This window comes from Leucopleurus acutus, assembly GCF_964270905.1.
Source record: "Leucopleurus acutus genome assembly, chromosome: 3".
In the NCBI taxonomy this organism is placed as follows: Eukaryota; Metazoa; Chordata; class Mammalia; order Artiodactyla; family Delphinidae; genus Leucopleurus; species Leucopleurus acutus.
Window position 1 is genome coordinate 124,227,210 of NC_139145.1, and position 22,911 is coordinate 124,250,120.

At 37.7% G+C, this 22,911-nt stretch overlaps 4 protein-coding genes across 8 annotated transcripts in view; 2 read left to right on the forward strand and 2 right to left on the reverse strand.

Moving 5' to 3' along the window:
• Positions 1 to 10,149, reverse strand: part of TRAPPC13 (trafficking protein particle complex subunit 13) — a 35,072-nt gene extending 24,923 nt beyond the window's left edge. For 4 of the 5 annotated variants that reach the window (XM_082837384.1, XM_082837382.1, XM_082837381.1 and 1 more), the window contains exon 1: positions 9,583 to 9,902. In XM_082837384.1, the coding sequence (XP_082693510.1) occupies positions 9,583 to 9,628 (46 nt within the window). In that variant the 5' untranslated portion in view covers positions 9,629 to 9,902. Of the gene's footprint in view, positions 1 to 9,582; positions 9,903 to 9,937 lie in introns of those variants that run through there. The other variant, XM_082837383.1, reaches the window with a different exon arrangement.
• On the reverse strand, positions 4,985 to 9,630 carry SHLD3 (shieldin complex subunit 3). Its single transcript, XM_082837388.1, has 2 exons — positions 9,583 to 9,630; positions 4,985 to 6,623 (listed from the first exon to the last, which is right to left on the reverse strand). Exon 2 carries the CDS (start codon positions 6,502 to 6,504, stop codon positions 5,749 to 5,751), a length of 756 nt encoding a protein of 251 aa, XP_082693514.1. The 5' UTR covers positions 6,505 to 6,623; positions 9,583 to 9,630; the 3' UTR covers positions 4,985 to 5,748.
• A 204-nt stretch (positions 10,150 to 10,353) lies between the features above and the next one.
• Positions 10,354 to 22,911, forward strand: part of TRIM23 (tripartite motif containing 23) — a 38,939-nt gene continuing 26,381 nt past the window's right edge. Inside the window, exons 1-3 of the mRNA XM_082837377.1 lie at positions 10,354 to 10,443; positions 15,243 to 15,405; positions 20,950 to 21,071. Of these exons, the coding sequence (XP_082693503.1) occupies positions 10,363 to 10,443; positions 15,243 to 15,405; positions 20,950 to 21,071 (366 nt within the window). The 5' untranslated portion in view covers positions 10,354 to 10,362. The remainder of the gene's footprint in view (positions 10,444 to 15,242; positions 15,406 to 20,949; positions 21,072 to 22,911) is intronic.
• On the forward strand, positions 15,810 to 18,617 carry LOC309959920 (F-box only protein 27-like; the record flags this gene model as incomplete). Its single annotated transcript, XM_082836475.1, has 3 exons — positions 15,810 to 15,836; positions 17,744 to 18,078; positions 18,152 to 18,617. 3 exons carry the CDS (start codon positions 15,810 to 15,812, stop codon positions 18,615 to 18,617), a joined length of 828 nt encoding a protein of 275 aa, XP_082692601.1.

A 22,911-nucleotide genomic window follows, 5' to 3' on the forward strand; every position in this document is an offset into this window, starting at 1 on the left:
AAGTGAAAATTAAACCTAGTCTAGCGGGGATAGGACATTCTAATTAAAAAATATTTTTCAATTTTTTGTTAAGATTGACATTTGACCACATCAAAATAAAGACAAATCAGCTCAGTGCTTTGTGACCACCTAGAGGGGTGGGATAGGGAGGGTGGGAGGGAGGGAGACGCAAGAGGGAAGAGATATGGGAACATATGTATAACTGATTCACTTTGTAATAAAGCAGAAACTAACACACCATTGTAAAGCAATTATACTCCAATAAAGATGTTAAAAAAAAAAGATTGACATTTGACCACATCAAAATAAAGACAAAAATATAGAAGTAAAAATCATACAAACTCATAAAACATTTCAGAAAATGAATCCCAGAAGACTGTTTCTTTATAGTGTATTAAGATGTTCATTCAACTCAAAACTCAAATCTTTAAAGACTATTGATCTAAATGGTCAGTGCACAATATGTGGTATTCGTTAATGTATGTAAAAATGTACCACCTAACTACTAATTAACTAGCTATATCATTCATATCAAATTTAGTGCCTGGGCTTCCCTGGTGGCGCAGTGGTTGAGTCCGCCTGCCGATGCAGGGGACACGGTTCGTGCCCCGGTCCGGGAAGATCCCACATGTCGCGGAGCGGCTGGGCCCGTGAGCCATGGCCGCTGAGCCTGCGCATCCGGAGCCTGTGCTCCGCAACGGGAGAGGCCACAACACTGAGAGGCTCGCGTACCGCAAAAAAAACCCAAAACAAACAAACAAAAAATTTAGTGCCTTTCTCATTTTGGTCTTAGCTTATATGTCATCTTTCTCAGAAAAGAAGTACAGGTCACCCTGTTTCTCTCATAGCACCTTGTATTTATCATGAATTATGTTTATTCACTTATAAGTTTATAGCACTCCTATCCAAACTCCTTTAAGTTTAGGCTCGTATGTGTCATGTTAAGTTTTATGGGCTCGGTGCTTGACACAGGTTCTGGCACATAGTATTAACGCCTCACCAAACTCTTCAAGTAAGTGGTATTTTTGAAGATGTAAAGTTTCAAGAACTGAGGCCATTAAACAATGTTATATTAAATAGATGGCCGCAGACTTCACTTTGCTCAAAAATAATTTTCCCTATTCTTAATTATAAGCCCAGGGTCATAAACCTGGAATGTCATGCTTTATTAGAAACATCCCATGGGCATTCCAAGTCCGACTATTTCAAACAGAACATTAACCAGCTACGCATCAATGATGTGGGTGGCGGACTGAATGGGGAAGTGTTTCAAACCTCTTTCACTCTTACTTTTAACCAGGAAAACATTAAAATTAAGTACAATCTGCAGGGGATAAAAAGGTGTTCTGAAAATGACACACAGGAAACAGTTTTTTTCACAATCTTTCAAGACTCTAAGCTCAATTTTAACACCAATTGGTGCTCTATTTCTCTCTCTCTTTTTTTTTTCATTTCAAGTGAGACCAAATCTTAATAAAGAGGAAATACACTCTCAAAGGAATCCTGAAACACTTTTTTTTTGTTTGTTTGTTTTTGCGGTACGCGGGCCTCTCACTGTTGTGGCCTCTCCCGGTGCGGAGCAGAGGCTCCGGATGCGCAGGCTCAGCAGTCATGGCTCACGGGCCCAGCCCGCTCCGCGGCATGTGTGATCTTCCCGGACCGGGGCACAAACCCGTGTCCCCTGCATCGGCAGGCGGACTCTCAACCACTGCGCCACCAGGGAAGCCCCTGAAACAATTTTTAAAAAGTGTTCTTCACAACACTGTAAATCAACTATATACCCCAATAAAAATTTTATACCCTAATAAAATTTTTTTTAAAAAGTTATACTCAGTTAATAGTAAAAAGTAAACAAGTTAAAATAAACATAAATTTGGAGTGATCAAAAAAAAAAGTGTTCTTAATTCACCTAGATGTGTAGCCAGCTTATTTGCTTATTATATGCTCAAACTTCCATTATGTACAAAAGCCCTTTAAAGCTTAGCTTTTACTGATGCTATGGTTTTCTAGGGGATGAGACAGTAGAGGGTGGGTAAAGAACAACCCTCCATTAAAAATAAAAACATCCCAAGCTGGTATTTAAAGTACCAGTTTTCTTCCTATTTTCAAAAGAGGGTAAAAAATCAGCAAGAGGGGATAGCAGTTGGTAAGAAATACTATCATCCTGTGGAGGCAAAGAAAATTACTATAAAGCACAATTCGTCATACTGCATATTTTTAAACACAAACTGAGAAAGCCAAATTTGTAACATAAAACTATCTCATTCCTTTAAAGAAGATGTGGCACATATATACAATGGAATAGTACTCAGCCATAAAAAGAAATGAAATTGAGTTATCTGCAGTGAGGTGGATGGACCTAGAGTCTGTCATACAGAGTGAAGTAAGTCAGAAAGAGAAAGACAAATACTGTATGCTAACACATATAGGGAATCTAAAAAAAAAATATGGAGACGCAAGAGGGAGGAGATACGGGGATATACGTATAGGTATAGCTGATTCATTTTGTTATAAAGCAGAAACTAACACACCATTGTAAAGCAATTATACTCCAATAAAGATGTTAAAAACAAACAAACAAAAAACTATCTCTTTCCTTGAAGGATGATCCAAAGTATGTCCATAACAAGTATAGATTTAAACCTTAGTATTTCCTGTCTTATAATGAATTAATGAAACTCAAAAATTAAACACAATGTTAGAAAAGAGCAAATATCAACAAAAAAACAGCGTTTTAAAAAAACTGGCAGAGAAACTACAATAAAGCACTGGTTATTAAATGGTAATTATGTATCCAGTCTTGAAGTTAAAGCAGGTTCTTGGTCAAAAATTAAGGAGGCAAAAAAGAATATGTGATTTTTAGTCGAGTGACAAATATTCACTACACACAATACACAGTTAGTGCCATGTGTAGAAACACTCTCAGTGGAACTCACAAAATACATACATTTGATTTACTTATGAAATTCAGGTTTCATCTAAAATCTTATAAAAAAAAGTTTTGAAAGTCTTCAGTAAATTAAAAAAAAGATAGGCTTGAGGTTATAAACTAATGAATTAGGCCAGTTCAACTTACATATACATTTTGCTTGGTCACAACATTAAAAAAAATTATGTCAAATCTTCTTCACTTTCAGAGTCCTTACCACATCCTAGTCTTACTTTTCTAGTTCCTGAAGGCATTCAAGTTTGTGAACCTTGGAATAATCTGGGGCATTTTGAGCAGATTAAATCAAAGTGAACCATTATGCAGGAGCTCATCTTAGAAATTTTCAAAAAATGGTCTTTAAATTATTTGCTAAGTTGGCAAATAATTTAGTTAAATTCATGTGATGCCCTTCACATCTTTTTTCTTAGAATTTGAGTTAACATTTATTTGAAAGTGGATAGCTCGTCAGGGAAAAATAAAATTATGGCACTGTTGCCACTTTCCTAGAGTAAATGCTTTGGCATTTTACCAAATGCCCTCAGATTCACCTTCCTGCATATGTCTTTGTTTCCCCAATTTATTCATGTCTGTGACTTAACAGTGGAACCCAGAAATACTGGTGAGCTCTACTATTAACTAGTGCTAGAATCATCAGTCCTAAGGTTCTCAATACTCTAAGAAGGCTTCAAAGACATGGCAGTGGATTCTAAATTCTTAGCCCTTAATTACTGCCTAAGCATTGTCTAGGTAGATGAGAAATGAATCGCTTCTTCCTTTAAGATCACGGCACTAGTTGCAGTAAAACTCAATCTTCATTTTCCCAGTTCTGATTCACCTTTTCATTGTTTCTCAGAGGGGTAGAAAGCAATTTATACAGAGTAAATTAGAGAAATTTAAATCTGCCACATATGAAGACAAAGAAGCTCTTTTTAATGTGTGATTCTTGAATTAAAAAACTGCTCATAAGAAGCCCATAAGAAAATAATCATAAGAATATTTTCAGTTCTGTGTATAATCATTTCAAAATAATAAAAATGTATCATAAAAGAAATGCTGTGGTCTATGTAAGTGACCCTGTCTTATGATTACCTAACTTTTAACCCTTGATTAGCAACCTAATGCTAAATAAAACCTGAACAACAAAAAAAACAAATCCACCATTTATGATTGCCTAATAACATTAGCCAACTCTTATTTGCAAAGCTCGCTAGTAATAATGAATAACTTGTTGAGTTTTCTCCAGCACTCTTCATTGAAAAGTAAGATGACTAATGAATGAAAGAAGAAGTAATTACTGATGAAGTTACCTTGGAAACTCCCCCTACACCTGGTGATTTTTCATTTAAAGACTTTTGGAAGCATTCATGCACATGATGATTATTTTCTACAGCGCAGTCTCATTTGAGACAATAAGAAAGGTATTAAAAGTTAAAAACAAAACAGTGTTTGGATAGTGTGAAACCTAATTAGAAAAGATAACCTCTTTAGTTAAAAATTGGTAGACTCGGGCTTCCCTGGTGGTGCAGTGGTTGAGAGTCGCCTGCCGATGCAGGGACATGGGTTCGTGCCCTGGTCTGGTAAGATCCCACATGCCACGGAGCAGCTGGGCCCGTGAGCCATGGCCACTGAACCTGCGCGTCCAGAGCCTGTGCTCTGCAACAGGAGAGGCCACAACAGTGAGAGGCCCGCGTACCGCAAAAAAAAAAAAAAAAAAAAAAAAAAAATTGGTAGACTCCTTATGTATCAAGGAACCTCAGCCAGCTCAGGCTATGAGAAACCCCCCAAAGGGCACATTTACCATGTAGTATTGAGCCTCTACCACGCCAGGCACTGTGCCACAAGGCAAATGTGTTTCTGCCTTCCTAATGAGTACAGTCTTACAGGTTTTTTATCAGGGATGTAGTTTAACTACTTAAGAATAGTGACTCTATGTTAGCTCTGTGAGGGCAGGATCCATGTTTGTCTCCTTCCCTACTTTAGCACCTAGCTCATGGTACGCATTCAAATTTGTTAAATAAATATACTTTTTAATAAAACTTTTATTATATAATCACTTTGAATATTTTTATAAAATGATGTGTAAACCCAATTTACAACATTTTGCTATGGGAAACCCATGACTCCAAGAACCAGAGCATTAGTAATCAGCAATAACAGTCATTAAGATTGAATTATCTGTATTAAATAAAGAATAACTTGATCTCTTACCCATACTTGATACTTTACTTCAAAAGAGCTTATTGCCTTAAAGATATATTAGGGTCTTAGACAAATTATACATTTTATACTTTTGTTTCAGAACAACACATCAACTATTGTCTATTACATATCTTTGGAAATATCAGCAGAATCTGGGCTGGTCTCTCAACTTGAATACCACATTCATGGCACTTGAATACCATTCCCAACAGAACTGGTTTTAGTTTTATTTTTTAAAAAATCATTACACTTTAGGTGAGTAAAGAAAAAATACTGTCAAATTAGATTTTGGGGATTTACCAAAATCCAAACTAGTCACTGTAATTCATAGGAATATCTAATTTAACCACTGGATAAGTAAGAGAACAAAAGAAATAGAACATTTTACCTTTAAATTCAGTAAAAATAATAATTTATCACAATTCATTTAAAAGAAGGCTGCTCAAAGTAGAACGCAGAAAGTTCCTGACTTAAGTGACAAGCCTAGGAATTCACCTGATATTTATTTCTGGGATACAAACTGTACATATATTACCACACAATTAAACATTTATTCATTTGTTTCAGTTCCTACTCAGTTTATTCAGAATATTTTTCTTTTTGACAATTAGTGGTATTCATTACATACTAAAGATAAGACCATATTTATGCACAAATAAGTTAATCTTCCCAGTAAGAGCTAATCTTCCTTTAAGAAGACTTCCCACATATTCACAGTACATAACATCACAGAACACCCATATCTGGCCTAAATGTCTCTGAATTGTAGCATTACAAGATGGAAGTTCATTGCACCTGATAATTCGATTGAGTTTTTCCCAAATGTCTTCCAGAGTTTGGTTGTTACAAATAGTGTGCTCTATTGTCCATCTTGCTCTATAAAATGAGTGCAAATTTAGTGCCTTTAAACTATCTTGCAATTTTTCAGACAAAGGAAAAATGTTTTCAGTACAATTACTGCTGGGAAGTGAAACACTCCAAGACCTCTTCTTGTGCCGTTTTCTTTTTTCTGATTGTTTATCCAGACTTCCAGAATTAGTCTGTTCATTCAGTGTATGTGATCGGATTAAGTGCTTCTTTTTTTTCAAATTAGGTTGAAACTCCAGTAGATCTACTGTGCAATCATAACTCTGCAATTTAATATCATGTTCTGAAATGGTTAAGTACTGTCTTACATCTTCAGTTGCCTCTTCAGAAATCACAGGTGGTAATCTTTTAGGTTTGAGTGGAAGTCTGGACCCATCATGAGGAAACCAAGGAATAAATCTTGATAGTGGACGTGTAGGAAAGTCTTGAATTGCTTTCTCTGCAATTTTTGGCAGTTGTGTGGTTTCACTCTCATATGGTCGATAATGTAATATTACTTCTGTAGTCATTCTGCAGTAATCCAGTTACTCTTAATGAAGAGAATATTTCTTAGCTGAGCTCCTCAGAGCTAGAATGCAATTTATAATTACAAGACTCTCTCTCTTTCCAAATCAGAGGGAAACAGGACCTAAAGTGGAAGTATTGCAAAGAATAAGATATGGTAGGGATAGCCTGTATACAGATAGGCAGGGAAAAAAGAAAAAAAAAAACCAATTCCAATATGATATATTACCAAAGTGCTATTGGTAAATGTGAATGTAATCCACAAAACTGGAAATCCCTTCTCTTACCAAAATAAGGATCTGGATTAGATGCCCTATCATATCCTTTCAGCCTAAAACTGCTAGTAGTCAACATGTTTAACTGAAGAGATATAATGGATTTGGAAGTACTGATATTAATATGTTAGATAATAATAATCTTAAGACTATAGCAGAAATAAAAAGTAAATTAGTGATTTTTAAAATACAAGATTCATATGAAGATAATGAACAAAAACGTAATAATACTAAAAAATTTGAGACGTGAATTGAGGACAATGAAAATCATTGTAATTTTTAATCTTTTTGAAGAAAATGGATCATTTTATACTTTAAAATTACATGAATTCTGCCAAACAAATATATAGACAGAATACTTAATGATTTTATTTCATTCTCAGTAGTAAATACTGAAAACATGAAAATGGTTTAACTTTGCATTTTAACCATGCTAGAAACTGGTTTCCTGACAAAGTCTCATTTGTATAAATGAGGCACTTAAGCAGTGTCAAAACCTTAGTAGCATGGCTTCTGAATTCCAATTTGGAGGATGAACAAGAAGACTAGAGCCTTACTTTTTTTCCTCTTAGAACACAGACGTCTTCAAGTTGCCCCAAATTAAGTCATCAATAATAAGTTCCAGCATACAGTACACAGGCTTAAGAATGGAGCCTACCAGGATCTGCAAGTTAGGTTTCCTAATCGGGCCCAAAGTTGCCTGAGCCATAATGCAGGTTCTTTCAAATCCTAGCTACCAGAGAAAAAAACAAGAGGTCAAATCCCTTCTTCCAAAAATCATTAGAGAACTACTTGACGGGGGTTCTCCCATTGCCGGGATGACTGTGAGTGGGGTCTCTTTGGCATGATGTCACAATACTCATTTAACTACTGACTCTGAAAGTCAAAAGAAGTAACTAATCTCATAATAATTCTTTTCCTTACTGTTAATGTCCACTGACTGACAGATTTGGCAACTCAAATTCAGAAATGACTGTGTTCCTTAACATCCATAATTTTAATATGGATCTAAATATAGATAGCATATTCTTTCAAGAATTAATAATGTTTTTATTTTTTCTTCCCTTTTCCTTACATTTTCACATTTTAAGACATGCCACTGAGAATTCTTTCATTGTTGTCTGAACTCACTCAGTGTTGTATTCCAGGGATACTGATGTTGTGAGAGCTCCTTAATACTTTACATACATATGAAAGTAAACTTATATGACAAGACAAATTGATATATTTGGCATCCAACATAGGTAAAATTAAAACTTGTGAAAACTCTTGGATAGCTTGAACAGTGGGGAAGAATGGGGCCAAAGAGCTTTAAGAAAGCTGAAACTAACACTGAATTTCAAAGCACTTGTCCTTTTAGGTTGCTAAAATACTCTTCTCCAGGAACCTTCTGTTTTGGAAAATAGAAGATACCTGGGGAAGACTACTGTAGCAGCCTAAAAGGACTACGGCAGTCAGCCTGCACATCACTGGAATTTAACTGTATTTAATAGCTTCCAATTTGTATAAAATGATACCTAGCAGCTAACAGAACTGCTCTAAATTTCCATCAAACTACTAATGGAATGATATCTGAAAATGCTCTTTCCTTCATTAGGAGGCAACATGGAGTCTTGGAAAGATGAAGGCCTTGTGTTGAAATATTACCTCAATCACTTACTAGCTGTGCGATCTTGAAAAAGTTTAACTTCTGAGAGTTAAGTAATATATATTTCACATACTACATATGAGTCTGAGGTAAAGAACATGACAATTTCTCTTCTTTCTTCAGGAATAAGCCATTTCAGTCCAGGCTAAGCTCACAGGTCCTATTGCTATTACATTAGTTAATATTTTAGTTTCTTAGTTCTACAGTCAGAGACAGTTCTGATAACCCCAACTATCAGCATATGATTTTATGCTTCAAATGAAACTGGTGAGCTTCTGGAAGGTTTGATGCTTACAACATAACTAAGGGGATAAGGGTCCCTCAAAATGGATCCCACAAGGAAGGTTAAGTGCTATTCACTTGAGTTCACATGTCTATCGAGCATCTTTTCAGCTCAGTCCAAGAAGATATTGGTAACTACTGAGTAGGGCATCCAAGAAATAAGTGCATTTGCGGTAGTAGAAAACCGATGAAATAAAGCTGAAAGCGTTTCAAATAAAAGGTTTCACAAAACAACAGGAATTCCAGAAAAAGAATGCCCTGCTCATTTCCCCTAAATAATGATCCAATTAAATCATCAAACTTACTCAAAACTGTTTGCTGTGTATGCAAACCGACATGAACTTCCGACATGCACTTCCCCCTATACACAATACTTTGACGTAAACAGTGAGTTTTAACATACCTAAATTATATGTTGTAGTACTATGTACTTCTAAATCCTTGGCACAATACTAGACTAATTTCACAGATGAAGCTGAAGCCTGGTAACTTTGTCATTGCCACATGAAGAGACAAGAGACAGAAGGAAAAACCACTTTCTATACCCGCTGTTAATCATCTCGGTTCACAAGGCTCTCCCCGGGTAGGGTGGGGACATCAGCATCTGCGGCTAAAATCTGAGCAGCATGTAACAGAGTAAGTAATTTACCAGGTATCTATTCCATTCTAACGGGGGCTCTCAAACCTGAAAAGCAAAGAGGAGAAATAGTTTCCTTTCGCTCGGCGCCAAGGAACCAAGCAGGAGGGCAAGCATTGACAGTGTTTAAGAAGGAAGAGGCCTATATCCCAGAGGCCAGGTCTATGTGTCAAAGGCTTCGAGAACTAGTGAGAGAAAGGGAGAAAACAGATTAAAGGGAGTCGGGTTCGCAAAAGTTTACCTTTCAGGGCCAGCAGGTGCTCCTGTTTGGGGGGATTCACTTCCATTTTGACCGGTACTTTGGACCCACTGCCTACGGGGGCTGAAAAGGGTCAATCAGCTCGGAAGAAGACAGAAAAGCGCACGTTCGGGAAGACAGGGCGTCAAACACACTCCCAAGTTTCTCTCTGCCGGTGGTGCCTTAAATTCTCTTCTTACCAAGTCCTTTAGGAACCCAACGGCTTTTTTACCAAAGCCATCTCTTGCCTCTTAGAGACCTATACATAAAATACTTCTCTATTTTCCAGTCACAATCACACACCGCGACTTCAAAAAACCACTCCTCGGTGACAATTCACGGCCTCCCAAATACCTACATTGCAGTAAATGATAAAGATGTGGCATGCTGGGACTTGTAGTTCAAAAGCCGCAGGGCATGCAGGGACATGTAGTCCCCTCTCGCCCCGTCCGTTTTGCAGCTGGGGAGGTCGTTTCTGGAGCGGGAATTTCACCCCAAAACTTTACTTTTGTTTTATCCCTTCTTTTTTCTCTTAATTTTACTCCTTCCATCTATTTCAGACTCCTCAATAATAACAATTAAAAAAATAACAAAGTGCCCACGCACAGGCCTGCGAACCCAAACACCTAGCGGCTGGCGGGAGGATGCTCGAAGAGACCGTCCCAGCAGTTCCCCGCGTGGTACTGCGCCTGTGCCCCAGCGTCGAGCGCCGAGGCTTCTGGGTAGGTGGCTCTACCCCGCCCATCAGGTGAAGGCCTTGAGGGCTGCGCTGCTCCTCCTAGGATGGCTGCCCTGGTTGTAAACAAGCCTGGAGCGGGACTAGACAGTGGTCGTCAGGGCAGCCGGGGGACGGCCGTGGTGAAGGTGAGGGACCTTGCGTGCTCTGTTCTCCACCATCGGCCTCCCTTCTGTTTATCCCGGAGATCTGGCGGCAGCACCGCGGCCCTGGCATTTTTGGGGCGGGATGCGCGGCCTCTGGCCCTTCTCGGCTTTACAAGCCTATCCCTCACCTCCGGACCTTTATCCCAGCAGGCCTGAGGTTACCTGGTCTTCGCTAGTCCTCTGCTTGGAGTCGCCAACGGGGACCTTTGTGAAAAGGAGCTCATGGGCCTCGGAGACCTGGGCTGGTCTTTCCCCAGGCCCTCTGTTTTTAGTTAAGCCCAACAGGTATTAATTAGCTTATTTTTAGGAAATTGAGCCGTTATTATCGCCAGGTACAAAGTTAGGTATTTTAGCTTGTTAATATCTGTTGAGGAGGTAAGTGTTGATTACAGTTTTACAGGTGAGGAGACTCAGGTTTCAGTTAACACTGTGTAGCAGAACCAGAGTTGACTGGCCGTAAAGTATGCTTTTCACTATCGCACTACTTCTGTAATCAGACCTCTATTATTGGTTGACCCGCCTCCTCTTTTGGGAGTACGGTCTGTCAACAATTTTGAGAAGTCTCCAACAGCCCCATTAACGCTGGGGGATATGAATTACTCTGTGCTTGAAGTTTGAAATTCTAATATGTGTAAATGCTGTAAAGTGGGTTTACTAAAAATTCAGATGAAGTATGTAGAATTCACTTTTCCATAGGTAGATAGATCTGAAAGGGAGAACTGATCTTAAAGGTTTGTAGAATAACCTTCAGGATCATCTGTAATCTGAGATATTGGCAATTCTTATTCCTGGCTACATATTAGAATCACTGAGGACTTAAAAAAGAAAAAGGAACTACTTAATCCCACATTTCTGAGTGAGTTGACATCAGTATTTTTTTGCAGTCCCAGAGTGATTTTAATGTGCATCTAGGATTCAGAACCACTGGACCAGATATCTTAAGTTCTTTTAAGCTCTTGAGTAATAGACACCTATGGTTTTTCACCTAATGTTGGTTTTATGTGACAACAAATGATACATTTCTGCTTACAAGTGTATTATCAATTAGTATTGGTGGTGGTTGATTTATCTGACCTTTATATATTAATGAAGTTATTCTGAAGGTACATAGCATATCTGAGATGCAGACGAGCCTTCTTATTATTCAGCTTGTTGTATGGTTGAGATTTTATTTATTGAATTGTGCTTTTTCTATGTAGAGAATACCTGAAGGTTATTTTGTGAATTAACTTCAATTAAGAAGTAATTGGAATGGATATTATTGCTGTATTTACTTTTGTTACCCTGTTTGCCTTAAAATCTGAAAAATATACCAAAGCCTGATGTAACTCCAGTTTATTATAGCACAGAGTTTGATAAATTAGAGGCTTATTTTGTTAATCTTCATTTTTATGTGTAAATTGTAACTGAGATGTGCAGTAGGATAGTCCTTTTTGGCAAGATCCTCATGCTGTCATTTGTAAGAAATACAGTGGCATAAATTTAAAAAAATCTCACAGATGAAAGCAAGACGTGTTCGTTGGAAGGTAAAAGTTGAAGTATATAATGGTTTTATATATATATGTGTGTATATATATATATATATGTAAAATGGCTTCTTGCTTAATGAACAAGTAGATGATGACAGGGTTTTTATCGTTAGGAAAAAAAGACCAAAATTGGTCTATACGTTCACAAAAGACTAGTGAGCTTTCTTAGTCCTTTGAAAATATGGCTTGGTGTATTAAAATTTGATTTACACGTAATAAGTTTGAAGCCCTCTTTGGCATATTGTGAAGTTTGTAAAATAAAGAGCTTTTTTCCTATCTAGGACTTAATTTCTTATGCTGTTAGCCACAATTCCTATTCATAAATACTGAAGAAAAATTTTCTTACTCTTATTTGCTGAGTTGATGCAAAATAGTCTAATAACTGTTTTTGGAATTATGTTTGGTTTACTAATCAGTGGGATTTTACTAGTGCTCTTTGGAAAAAACCTATGGTCTCAACATGAGTAAGTTCTCTTATCTTGTGTAATGATGGGGTTAGAGATGAATGAAAAAAGTAAAATTTTAATTTGGTTCTTTGGAGTTTATTGTCATATAAGTTTAATATGTTGTCACTATAGTGAGGACATTTATTTAAAATGTTGCGTTTATAATATCTAATTCTGTTGTGAATATCTTTTCTGTATTTAGTTGAATTTGTTACTTAAGTGAAGATTTTTTTTCTTTTGTTCTTTTTTTTTAAAGTGAGGATATTTAAGTGAAACTTTTTTCCTGCTTTTTTAAAAGATACAGGATAATTTGAAGTGTGTGTATTGTGTGTGTGTGTATGTGTGTGTATATATATATATATATGATTTATGTGTAGCTGTTCCCCAGCTGTTTCCCTTCCTCAAAGAGAACTACAATTCCAATGTAATGTTTCCTGTATGTCTTGCCAGAAAGATAGTATGCTTGTAAAACAATATATATGAAAATATATGCTCTCTTTATTTCCTCTCCTTTATGCAAAAGTTAAATATTCTATGTCATTTTCACTTTGCTTTGCTGATATGAAATCATTCTGTGTTTGTACATAAAAAATTTCCTAACTTTTCCTCATCAGATTGCACAGTTTTGTAGTATATGAATGTGCCATAATTTATTTTCCATATATATTTACTTTGTTTCTAATCTTTTGCTAATGCAAAAGGTGCTCTAAGGAATAGCATATAGATCTTTTCACACATGTGATATTTGTAGGATAAACTCCTGGAGGTAGAATTACTAAGCTATTCAAACTTTTGATAGGTATTGCCAAATTGCCTTCCATAGAGGCTATATCAGTCAATAAACGTTTCACAGCAACCAGCAATTTATTCTCCCACACTTCCACTAGCACAAAGTGTTATCAACTTTTAAAAATCTAATCTGAAAAACAGTATATTGGGATAGCTTCAACTGACTTCAAAATGTTTCGGGTGAGATTGGACACCTTTTCATATAATTAACAAGCTGTTTTCTTTTCCTGTTCTGTGAACTATGTGTTACACTTCAGCTTCTTTTGAACCGTACTGAGATGTGAGCCAGTTATGAATTATCAGTTTATTTACAGTGAAAGGTGTTTACATTTCAAGCACTGACTCCAGTTTAATTGCGGAGTTAAGATTAAAATTTTAATGGATTAAGTCTGACTTCCACTCTGGGTTTTCTGGTTTTTTACCTTGTATTATGTATTTGTTGGGGGATGGTGGTTGGCTGTTTTAAAAATTTTATTTTGTTGGACTTCATTAATATAAGCACATAGGAGCTTGATATTTGGAATACTCTGTTCCTGAGGGCTTTTTCGTCTAACAGGGAAAGACAGGCTGGAACGCCAATAAAAGTATTAAAGTGTTTTGGGTGTTAAGATTGACACTTATCCATGGTACATGGGGGCCCAAAGGATAGTGTGTTCATTTATGAATTTGTTGGTTTATTAATGTAAAAAAAGAATCCACTAGGAAAATGTCTATTTAGCTGTTTCTTTAGCATTAGCATAAAGAAAGAGGCAAAAGCAGTTTGTTATGTGCTGTGAACTACAAATTGTTCGATATAGTTTGAGAATAGAGTTTGGAAGGGAAGAGAAGCAATAGGACAGGGGCCAGATTGTAGTAGGTCGTGGATGGTGGGCACCGAGTTTGGGGTACAATCAAACAGTTCAGTGTGGGTATTTTTATTTTTAATTATTTATTTATTTATTTATTTATTTTGCGGTACGTGGGCCTCTCACTGTTGTGGCCTCTCCTGTTGCAGAGCACAGGCTCCGGACGCGCAGGCTCAGCGGCCATGGCTCACGGGCCCAGCCACTCCGCGGCATATGGGATCTTCCCAGACCGGGGCACGAACCGTGTCCCCTGCATTGGCAGGCGGACTCTCAACCACTGTGCCACCAGGGAAGCCCCACTTCGGGTATTTTTTAAAAATTAATTAAATTGTGAAACACTTCAGGTATATTAAGAAGTAAAAGTACCTTCATTGATATAAATATAGTTTGTTGACTAATTATAAAACAAACTGATGGGCCGGGGAATCAGAATATGCCGATTCTTGTCACCTTTCTTTTTTTTAGTTGAAGTATAGTTGATTTTTTTTTTAAAATTGAAGTATAGTTGATTTGTCACCTTTCTTTTGACTATGTGGCCTTGAGCAAGTCATGTACTTGTAATTGGAACTAGATAAACAAAATATTTTCTATTTTCTAACCCAGGGGCATATTTATTAATCGAGAACAAGGAATTGAAATTTAAGTCTAATTGCATTCTTTACATTGTATGATGTAAATGAATAGTATAAGACACTTGAAAATTACTTATAGTCTCTTCTTAACAAGTTCTTTATCATTTACAAGGTAAGTTGTCATCCTAGCACATATTTCAAATTATTTTTGTCCAAATTAATGATGGTTTTTTGAGGGTTAGGTAATTGCAGAGAAATTGTTTAAGAACCCAACTTTGGTAGAGTTACATATGGTTATGGATTCTGATGTAATAAATCATGTCATAATTTTCAAAAGCTAAAGATGTTAGTTTACAACGTTATCTTGATCCCTAACACCCTTTCAAGGAGATTTCACTATGATATAATTGTGGTAAGATCTGTCAGATGAAAGAATAAAAGGTGATTTAAGATTTTATACCTAGACAGTTTTTTTCATGGAGGAATAAAGTAATTTAACAAGATTGATTCATTAAATTAGATCAGGTTTTTCTTTTTAGCCTAAAATATTTATGCTTTTAAAGTCATTTAAAGAGCACATGTGTCCTTTCCAAATATTAGGTGCTGGAGTGTGGAGTTTGTGAAGATGTCTTTTCTTTGCAAGGAGACAAAGTTCCTCGCCTTCTGCTTTGTGGCCACACAGTCTGTCATGACTGTCTCACTCGGCTGCCTCTTCACGGAAGAGCAATCCGTTGCCCTTTTGATCGACAAGTAACAGACCTAGGTAGGAAAAGATATATATAAAATTGTTTACATAATACAAATATCATAGAAAACAATTTTTTTCTCCTTGGTTTTAAAAATCATAAAATTCTGGGAATTCCCTGGCGGTCCAGTGGTTAGGACTCTGGGCTTCCACTGCAGGGGCCACGGGTTTGATCCCTAGTTGGGGAGCATGCTGTGGTGCAGCCAAAAAAAAAAAAGAAAAATTATAAAATTCCAAGGAGGTTTCAGTTTCTATTAAAGCCAGTAGTCTTGAAGCTATAAACTAGCCCACTCTTAGGTACTAATTTTATTTCATCTTCTGAAATTTTTATATTCAGTACTTATAGATCAGTAGTTTTAAGACACCTGAGAAAAACATACTAACCTTTTTCATTTGCCTGCAAAACAGCGTTTATCTCAGACATGAATAGGCCAATAATGAAAATACAGGTAAGTAATTTGAGTTTCAGCATGTTGTTATTTACTGATATCTGAGGCAGAAGTGTTTGCAGCTAGTGATAACTACTAACTACTCCTTGTTTTCTGTTAAAATGAATTTAAAGGTCTGGTGGATTTTTTTCAGTTTCCTGCGTACTTTTATTTATTTCTTTAGTAAATTTATTTATTTATTTTTGGCTACGTTGGGTCTTTGTTGCTGTGTGTGGACTTTCTCTAGTTGAGGTGAGCAGGGGGCTACTCTTCCTTGTGCATGGGCTTCTCGTTGTGGAGCACAGGCTCTAAGTGCGTGGGCTTCAGCAGTTGGGGCACGCGGGCTCGGTAGTTCTGTCTCGTGGGCTTTGAAGCACAGGCTCAGTAGTTGTAGTGCATGGGCTTAGTTGCTCCATGGCATGTGGGATCTTCCTGGACCAGGGAACAAACCCATGTTCCCTGCATTGGCGGGCGGATTCTTAACCACTGCACCACCAGGGAAGTCCCCCTACATACTTTTAAAACTTCACTTTATATTTTTCAAAATGAATTAATTACTGTGGGATACCAGATTTGGAAATAACATTTATTAACATTTGAACAGTTATTTTACAACCATGAATTCTATGTTTATTCTTTTTAATGATCGAATTTCTCCAAAAGTAATAGTTTAAGTTTGTCCATTTTTTTCAGGTCAGTAGCACTAATTGTTTTAAGACTGTTTTAATGTATTCATACTATATGTCAAGTGGAACACATTTAAAACAATGTAACCACCAAAAAAAGGAAGCAAGAGTACCCAGATTTTTAGACTGAAAAGCTTTAAAATGCTAAGAAGCACGGTTGTAAAATATTTTCTTGTAAGGAAAGAATGGGTTTCTTAAGGTTTTGGTAGTCCTTGATTTAAGTAATTAGTATGCCCATTTGCCAGAAAACTAATATAGGAAAGTGTTAGCATTAACTTACTGTTAGCCAAGAAATAATAAAGTGGAGGGGGGAGATGTCTATTTTGACATTCTTTTATTTGGCCTTTTATTCTGTAATTTATATATATCATACCATCTTCTTTATATAAAACTATATAGAAGTAGTAATATTTTGCAAACAGAGGACGGACCCTTCCACCATCTTGAAGAGTACTATCTTCTCTACATAAATACCACAACATCCTCACTGTGTTATCATCCTCACTGTGATAAACTAGGAATTTATGACAGGTAATGGTTAGTTGTATCCTAGGTTGAAATCAAACATGATTGCTATCATATCAACATTAGAAAAAACAAGCAAACCAACAACTCTGCCTCGGATATAGGTTGTAATTAATATAGGTAATTACTATAGCTTGTAGGTTAGATTTTTGCCGTGATTCCAGCCTATGGAATATGTGTTAATGACCCTTGATATAGTTTGCTGTTATTGTTCTTTAATCTCTTTTTAAATGTATTATAGAAATAATATATATATACATTGCAGAAAATTTGAAAAATCTATTAAAAAGTATAAAGAAAAAAAAATCATATTTTGCTTCTAAAGAAGCAAATTACTGGGGTTTTTTTCCATTATGGTTTATTACAGGATATTGAATATAGTTCCCTGTGCTGTATAGTAGCACCTTGTTTATCCATTCTATATATAATAGTTTGCATCTGCTAATGCCAAACTCCCAGTCTCCCGCCCCCCACACCCTAATCCCCCAAACTATTGTTAATGTGAGAGAATCAGAATTAGAATTCTTCTCTAGTTCAAGAATAGTATCAGAGTCAGAGAGAGGATGGGGCTGGGGCGGGGGTGGGTGCAGGCAGGGGTCTGGGGCTGGGTATTAGGAAGGGAGGGGCGGGGGAATAAAAAGGGCGGAGGTGGAGAAGGGAGCACGTGAGGCAAAGTGATGGCCCACCAGGGAGGAGCAATGGCTGAGATGCCCACAGTGGCAGCCGGGCCTGGCGAGGAGACCACGCACGTGCACCTCAGCCTCCAGGGGCCTGCCCGCCAGGGTCCCCGCTCCAGACCCCGAACCCGAGGAGGTGCCGGGTCTGGGCCAACTGCCCATGGAGCTGCTCGAGATGGTGCTGAGCCACGTGCCCCCACACATGCTGCTCGGGCACTGCCGCCGGGTGTGCCAGTGCTGGTGTGACCTGGTGGACTGCCAGGACCTGAGGCTGAGCATCCTGGCCCAAGACTGTGCCGCCCTGTCACCTGTCCTCCACACCTACCTGCCCTCCGCCGACGACCTCAGGCCCTGCATCCTGGGCTGCTTCTGCGAGTGAAGACCGATAGGACGCAGCCTCCTCCAGAACCCCAAGGGCCTAGAAGGCTTCCGGGACTGGATGATGCAGAGCAGTGGAGGCGGCTGGGGAGAGGAGGAAAACTGGGAGGTCAGGCCTGGGGCCACTTCCCAGGACTCCTTCCTGTCTACCTACAAGGTGGTGTCACAAGAAGGAAATGTTGGACCTGGAGGAGGAGGGTCTGTGGCCAGAGCTCCTGTATAGTGGAAAGATTGAGATTTGTGTCTCTGCTGGGTGGACAGACCAACAAGGCACGGCCTGTGTATATGAGCTAACTGTCCAACTTCTAGATGCCAACCAGACCATGCTGCATAATTTCTCTCCTATGCCTGTTTCCATCCGGCAGGGTAGAAACAGTGTCCGCTTTGAGGTCAACCATGTGTTCTTCAGCTTCAAGATTGGTGTCCGCTTTGTGTCTGTTGAACACTGGGTTTGGGACTTGGGGTTCTGGCCTGAACAAAATGGAATCTATCTGCCCAATGCCAGGGTGATTCCACGGGTACATCTGTTCAAGTGAAGGACTGTCCTTGTAAAACAACCTGACCGTACTTTCCAGGAGCTGGGACCATTAGCTGGGCCATCTCATTAATCAGGCGCTTATAGCTCCTGGCATCCTCGGATCTGCTGGGGCCCATCGAAGGTCCTACTGGGCCCTGTCTTTAGAATCTGGAAGCTACTAGAAGAATGTTCTTCCGTCAAATTTACAGCTGCCGCTGCTGTAAGGCAGCCCCTGGTCTATTGAGTGGAAACCCACAGTGAGCACAGGGAAATGCTGGATTGGGAGAGGCCCTCACCCTCCCCTCATACCAGGCCCTTGAAACCACCTTTTTGGTTTCAAGACTGGGACCAGGACTCAGAGCTCATTGCTCACCCTGTGAAGAATGAAGTAGTCCCCTGAGCCCAACCCTACCCTGAATTGTATGGTGTCTAAAATCATTTTGGTGTTTTGAAATTCTTTTCAAACATGGAGAGAATAAATATATTTTATTTATAAAATATCTGCCAATCATAGGTAATAAAGGTATTATTTTGCCAAAAAAAAAAAGAATAGTTTCAATAGTTGTTTGTCATGGTTATTAATACTGGTCAGCATTACTTATGGTTCTTCTCTTCTGTTCTCATGGTAAAATTACCCTTCCCTGCCCTCTTATGATTAGGTAGGAAGAGCTGTGTGATTTCCCTTTAACCAGTGAAATTATGAGTAGAAGTGAAGTGTTAACTTCCAGGTAGAAGCTGTTAAGAATGGATTTATGATGGTTTGCAGTAAATCCCTCTCCCTGCTGTAGTGAGGTGGTCCAAGGGGTTGGAACATCAGTGGCCTGTGCCCCCTGATCGTGGACAGTAGGGAACAGAGCCTCTCTTGTCTTCACCAACCCTTGAGATGCTGCGTGAGCAAAAAGCAAATCTTTGTTGCTTTAAGCCATTGAGATTTTAGAGTTATTTTGACAGTTACAGGAGTATTTAGTGATATACTAGGCAGTAGATAGATACTGCCTAGATACTGCTAGGAGTTTACGTGTATGTGTTTACTATATAATGACAGTATTTGGATATCGTCAAGTTAATACTTTTAAATAAAGGACTCAGTCTACTTCTTAATCTTTTATAAATAAAGTGGATAGAACTCAGCTTGAGGTAGAATATGTGTGAAAAATTAAAACAGTTGAGGAAGCCCTGTGGGGTGGCAAGGCTGAGGCCCTTCCCTTCTCTTCCCTTCCCTTCATCTTCCTTTTTTTCTTCCCTCCCTTCCTCCCTTAGAAAAGAGGGGCCGAGAGGAAGGGGAGCCATGTAGCCAATGACACCATCATCCTTTTATTTATTTGCTTTTTCAGTGAATATGTATTAGGTGGCAGCTTTGTGTCAGATGGTATTTGTTGTATAGAAGCTCATCATAACAGATATTCCTTCTAATTGCTGAAGGATCTGGCTCTTATTTATAGGCTTAGGAAGAGTTTGTGTGTGTGTTTGCGCATGTGCATGTGTGTATGCACATGCCCATATTGTGTAGGCACACATGCGTGCACATATGAATGCTCACCTGGCCTTTTATGGTCAGTTCTGGGGAAAAGAAGCATTGGTCCTTATTCAAATGTGCCTAGATTCTTATCTACCTAAAAGGGACTATTGTCATGCCTTAGTGTGAAGCTCTGTGTATTTGTGTGAGAAAGAGTTTATATGTTCACTGACTGCTATTAGGTTCTAGGTTAGATGAGGGGTGGGGAAAATATTATCTTTAGCTGTTCTAGTTTCAGTTTACTCAGAGACGGACTTATTTTTGGTTAAGTGTATCTTTCATACAGTGGTTTTCAAACATGAGTCATAGCTTATTTGTGGTCATAAAATCAATTTAATTGGTTGTGAATAGGATTTTTAAAAAAGAAATAGAACAAGAACCATCAGAGTGTGTCGCAAACTGAGGGTGAATATTGGTGTGTTAATCTTTTGTTTCAGGTGTGTGTGTGTGTGTGCGTGTGTGTGTGTGTGTGTTATCCTGGGTTGCAATGTGAAATATATTTCTTACTGTAGGTTGCTGTTAAAAATATTTAAAGCACTTGTTTTAGTATATGTAGTCAAAGTCGGTGACAAAATAGGATTTATAAAGTTAAATTATAGAAAAATAATAGAACTTTAAAATATGTTTCTACTTAGAATGCTAAGGAGTTCTGTATTTTAAAGAGAATATTAAGACAACTGATATAGCATTAACAGAAAATGGAGAAATTTTGAATTTTTAAAATTTAGACATTATTAATGATTGAACTATGAGACATAGAAGTTACCATTGAGATTTGAGGTAAAATAAATAATATTCCATTTTGTTAGATTTAGTTTTTATTTTTATATTCTAGGAGATTCAGGTGTCTGGGGATTGAAAAAAAATTTTGCTTTATTGGAGCTTTTGGAACGACTACAGAATGGACATATTGGTCAGTATGGAGCTGCAGAAGAAGCCATTGGGATATCTGGAGAGGTACTGATTGAACTTGTTGAAATTTTTGTTATGAGCATGACATTTTTCTTTTAGTTTAAAATATTTGCTATTAGATGCACAATATTACCTTACTTACCCCAGCAGGTAGGATTCCAGAAACACAACTTTTCATTACATTATAGTTCTGAAGGCAACAAAATCCCCAACCAAACAAAAGTAAAACTGAAATTTGAATTCTCTGAAAATGCTGTACCCAAAGTATGTTTAGTGTATAAACTTGTTTCCTTATCATCATTAATTCTATCTAAGGGTAAAGTGAAAAAGTAAGAAGATTTTGGATGAATAAGAAGGATGTGTAAGCTACATTAAAGCAGAGGATGCAAAAGTGAATCATTCAACAGTAAAGCACAGAGAGAGAAAGAGGAACTCCATGAAAGGCGCCTTTTAGTGTAGAGGCAGAATGCCTTAAAGATAGCAGTAGCTCCTGAGGGAATTACTATTAAATATCTTCATGAAAAGTTAAATTGTGCATAGATGTACTCTCTTTATCCAGACAGGTAAGTATCCAGTAAATATTAGAAGACCATTAACACAAATTAAAGTACATTTTTTTTTTTTTTTTCTGTGCGTGGGCCTCTCACTGTTGTGGCCTCTCTCGCTGTGGAGCACAGGCTCAGGATGCGCAGGCTCAGCGGCCATGGCTCACGGGCCCAGCTGCTCTGCAGCATGTGGGATCTTCCCGGACCGGGGCACGAACCCGCGTCCCCTGCATCAGCAGGGGGACTCTCAACCACTGCGCCACCAGGGAAAGCCCCTAAAATACATTTTTAACACATAAAATTGTCTGCATAGCTCATAGACTGTTCTGATTATAGGAATAGTTGTAGTAAATAAGCAGTTAATAGTTTTGATGATCAACTTTAAAACCACATGTTTAGTATGAAGGAAAACATGTCAGATTGCTTTTTACTTCTCTTTTATTAGATTACTATTTCCTTATATAAAGCGAATTAGTGAAATGGATTTCAAGATGAAGCACTGTTTTCTAAAATTTGCACTTTTTTTCCCATGATTTATCTTTTATCTTTATTTTGAAAGCCATTGAGTATTATCTGATGTTGGTCCGTAAATTATTTATCAGGTCTGGAAAACAAGACACGACTTTTAATTTTACACGTATATATTTCTCATAATTGCAAACAAAACTGTTTAACTTTGGGTTCACTTTTTTATTTAGTGTGATATTGAATGACATCATTGATGTATTTTCTAATTTTTATTTCTGCAAAAATTTATACTAAATCTTTCCCTTTCGAATGATGGCCTTCTATATGCAGAAAAGTTTTCAGAGGTTCTTGAATATCTGACATGTAAAATTTACAACTCATAATGCTTTTTACTAATTCATAAAAATTATAAATATTTAAAAGGTTACATATAACATAGGGTTTTTGTTGTTGTTGTTTCTTAAATCAGTGATTTTCAACCAGGATAGTGCAGTGGACTCACCTGTGGAGTTTTAGAAAAAATACACAGCTTCCACTTCATCTCTACCTATTGAGAAATAAGTGTTTCTCAGGTTGGGGTCTAGGCATCTGTGTTTTTAAAAGCTTCACTTGGTTATCTAAATAACATTTGTGCTTCTCTTCTTCTGTACATCATGCTGACAAGTAATATTTAAAGCAGTGAGGATGTATTTACTATCAGTTTTTTCAGTCTTAAAAAAAAAGACTTCTATCCTCTATTGTCAGTTTCTTGCGTGTAAAGTGAGGGGATTTTGCAGAAGATATCTTTGCACTGACTGTGAATCTATAACAATGGTTTTATTTTTGACCTCAAATTCATAGCATATATTGATAATCAATTTTGGAAATACCTT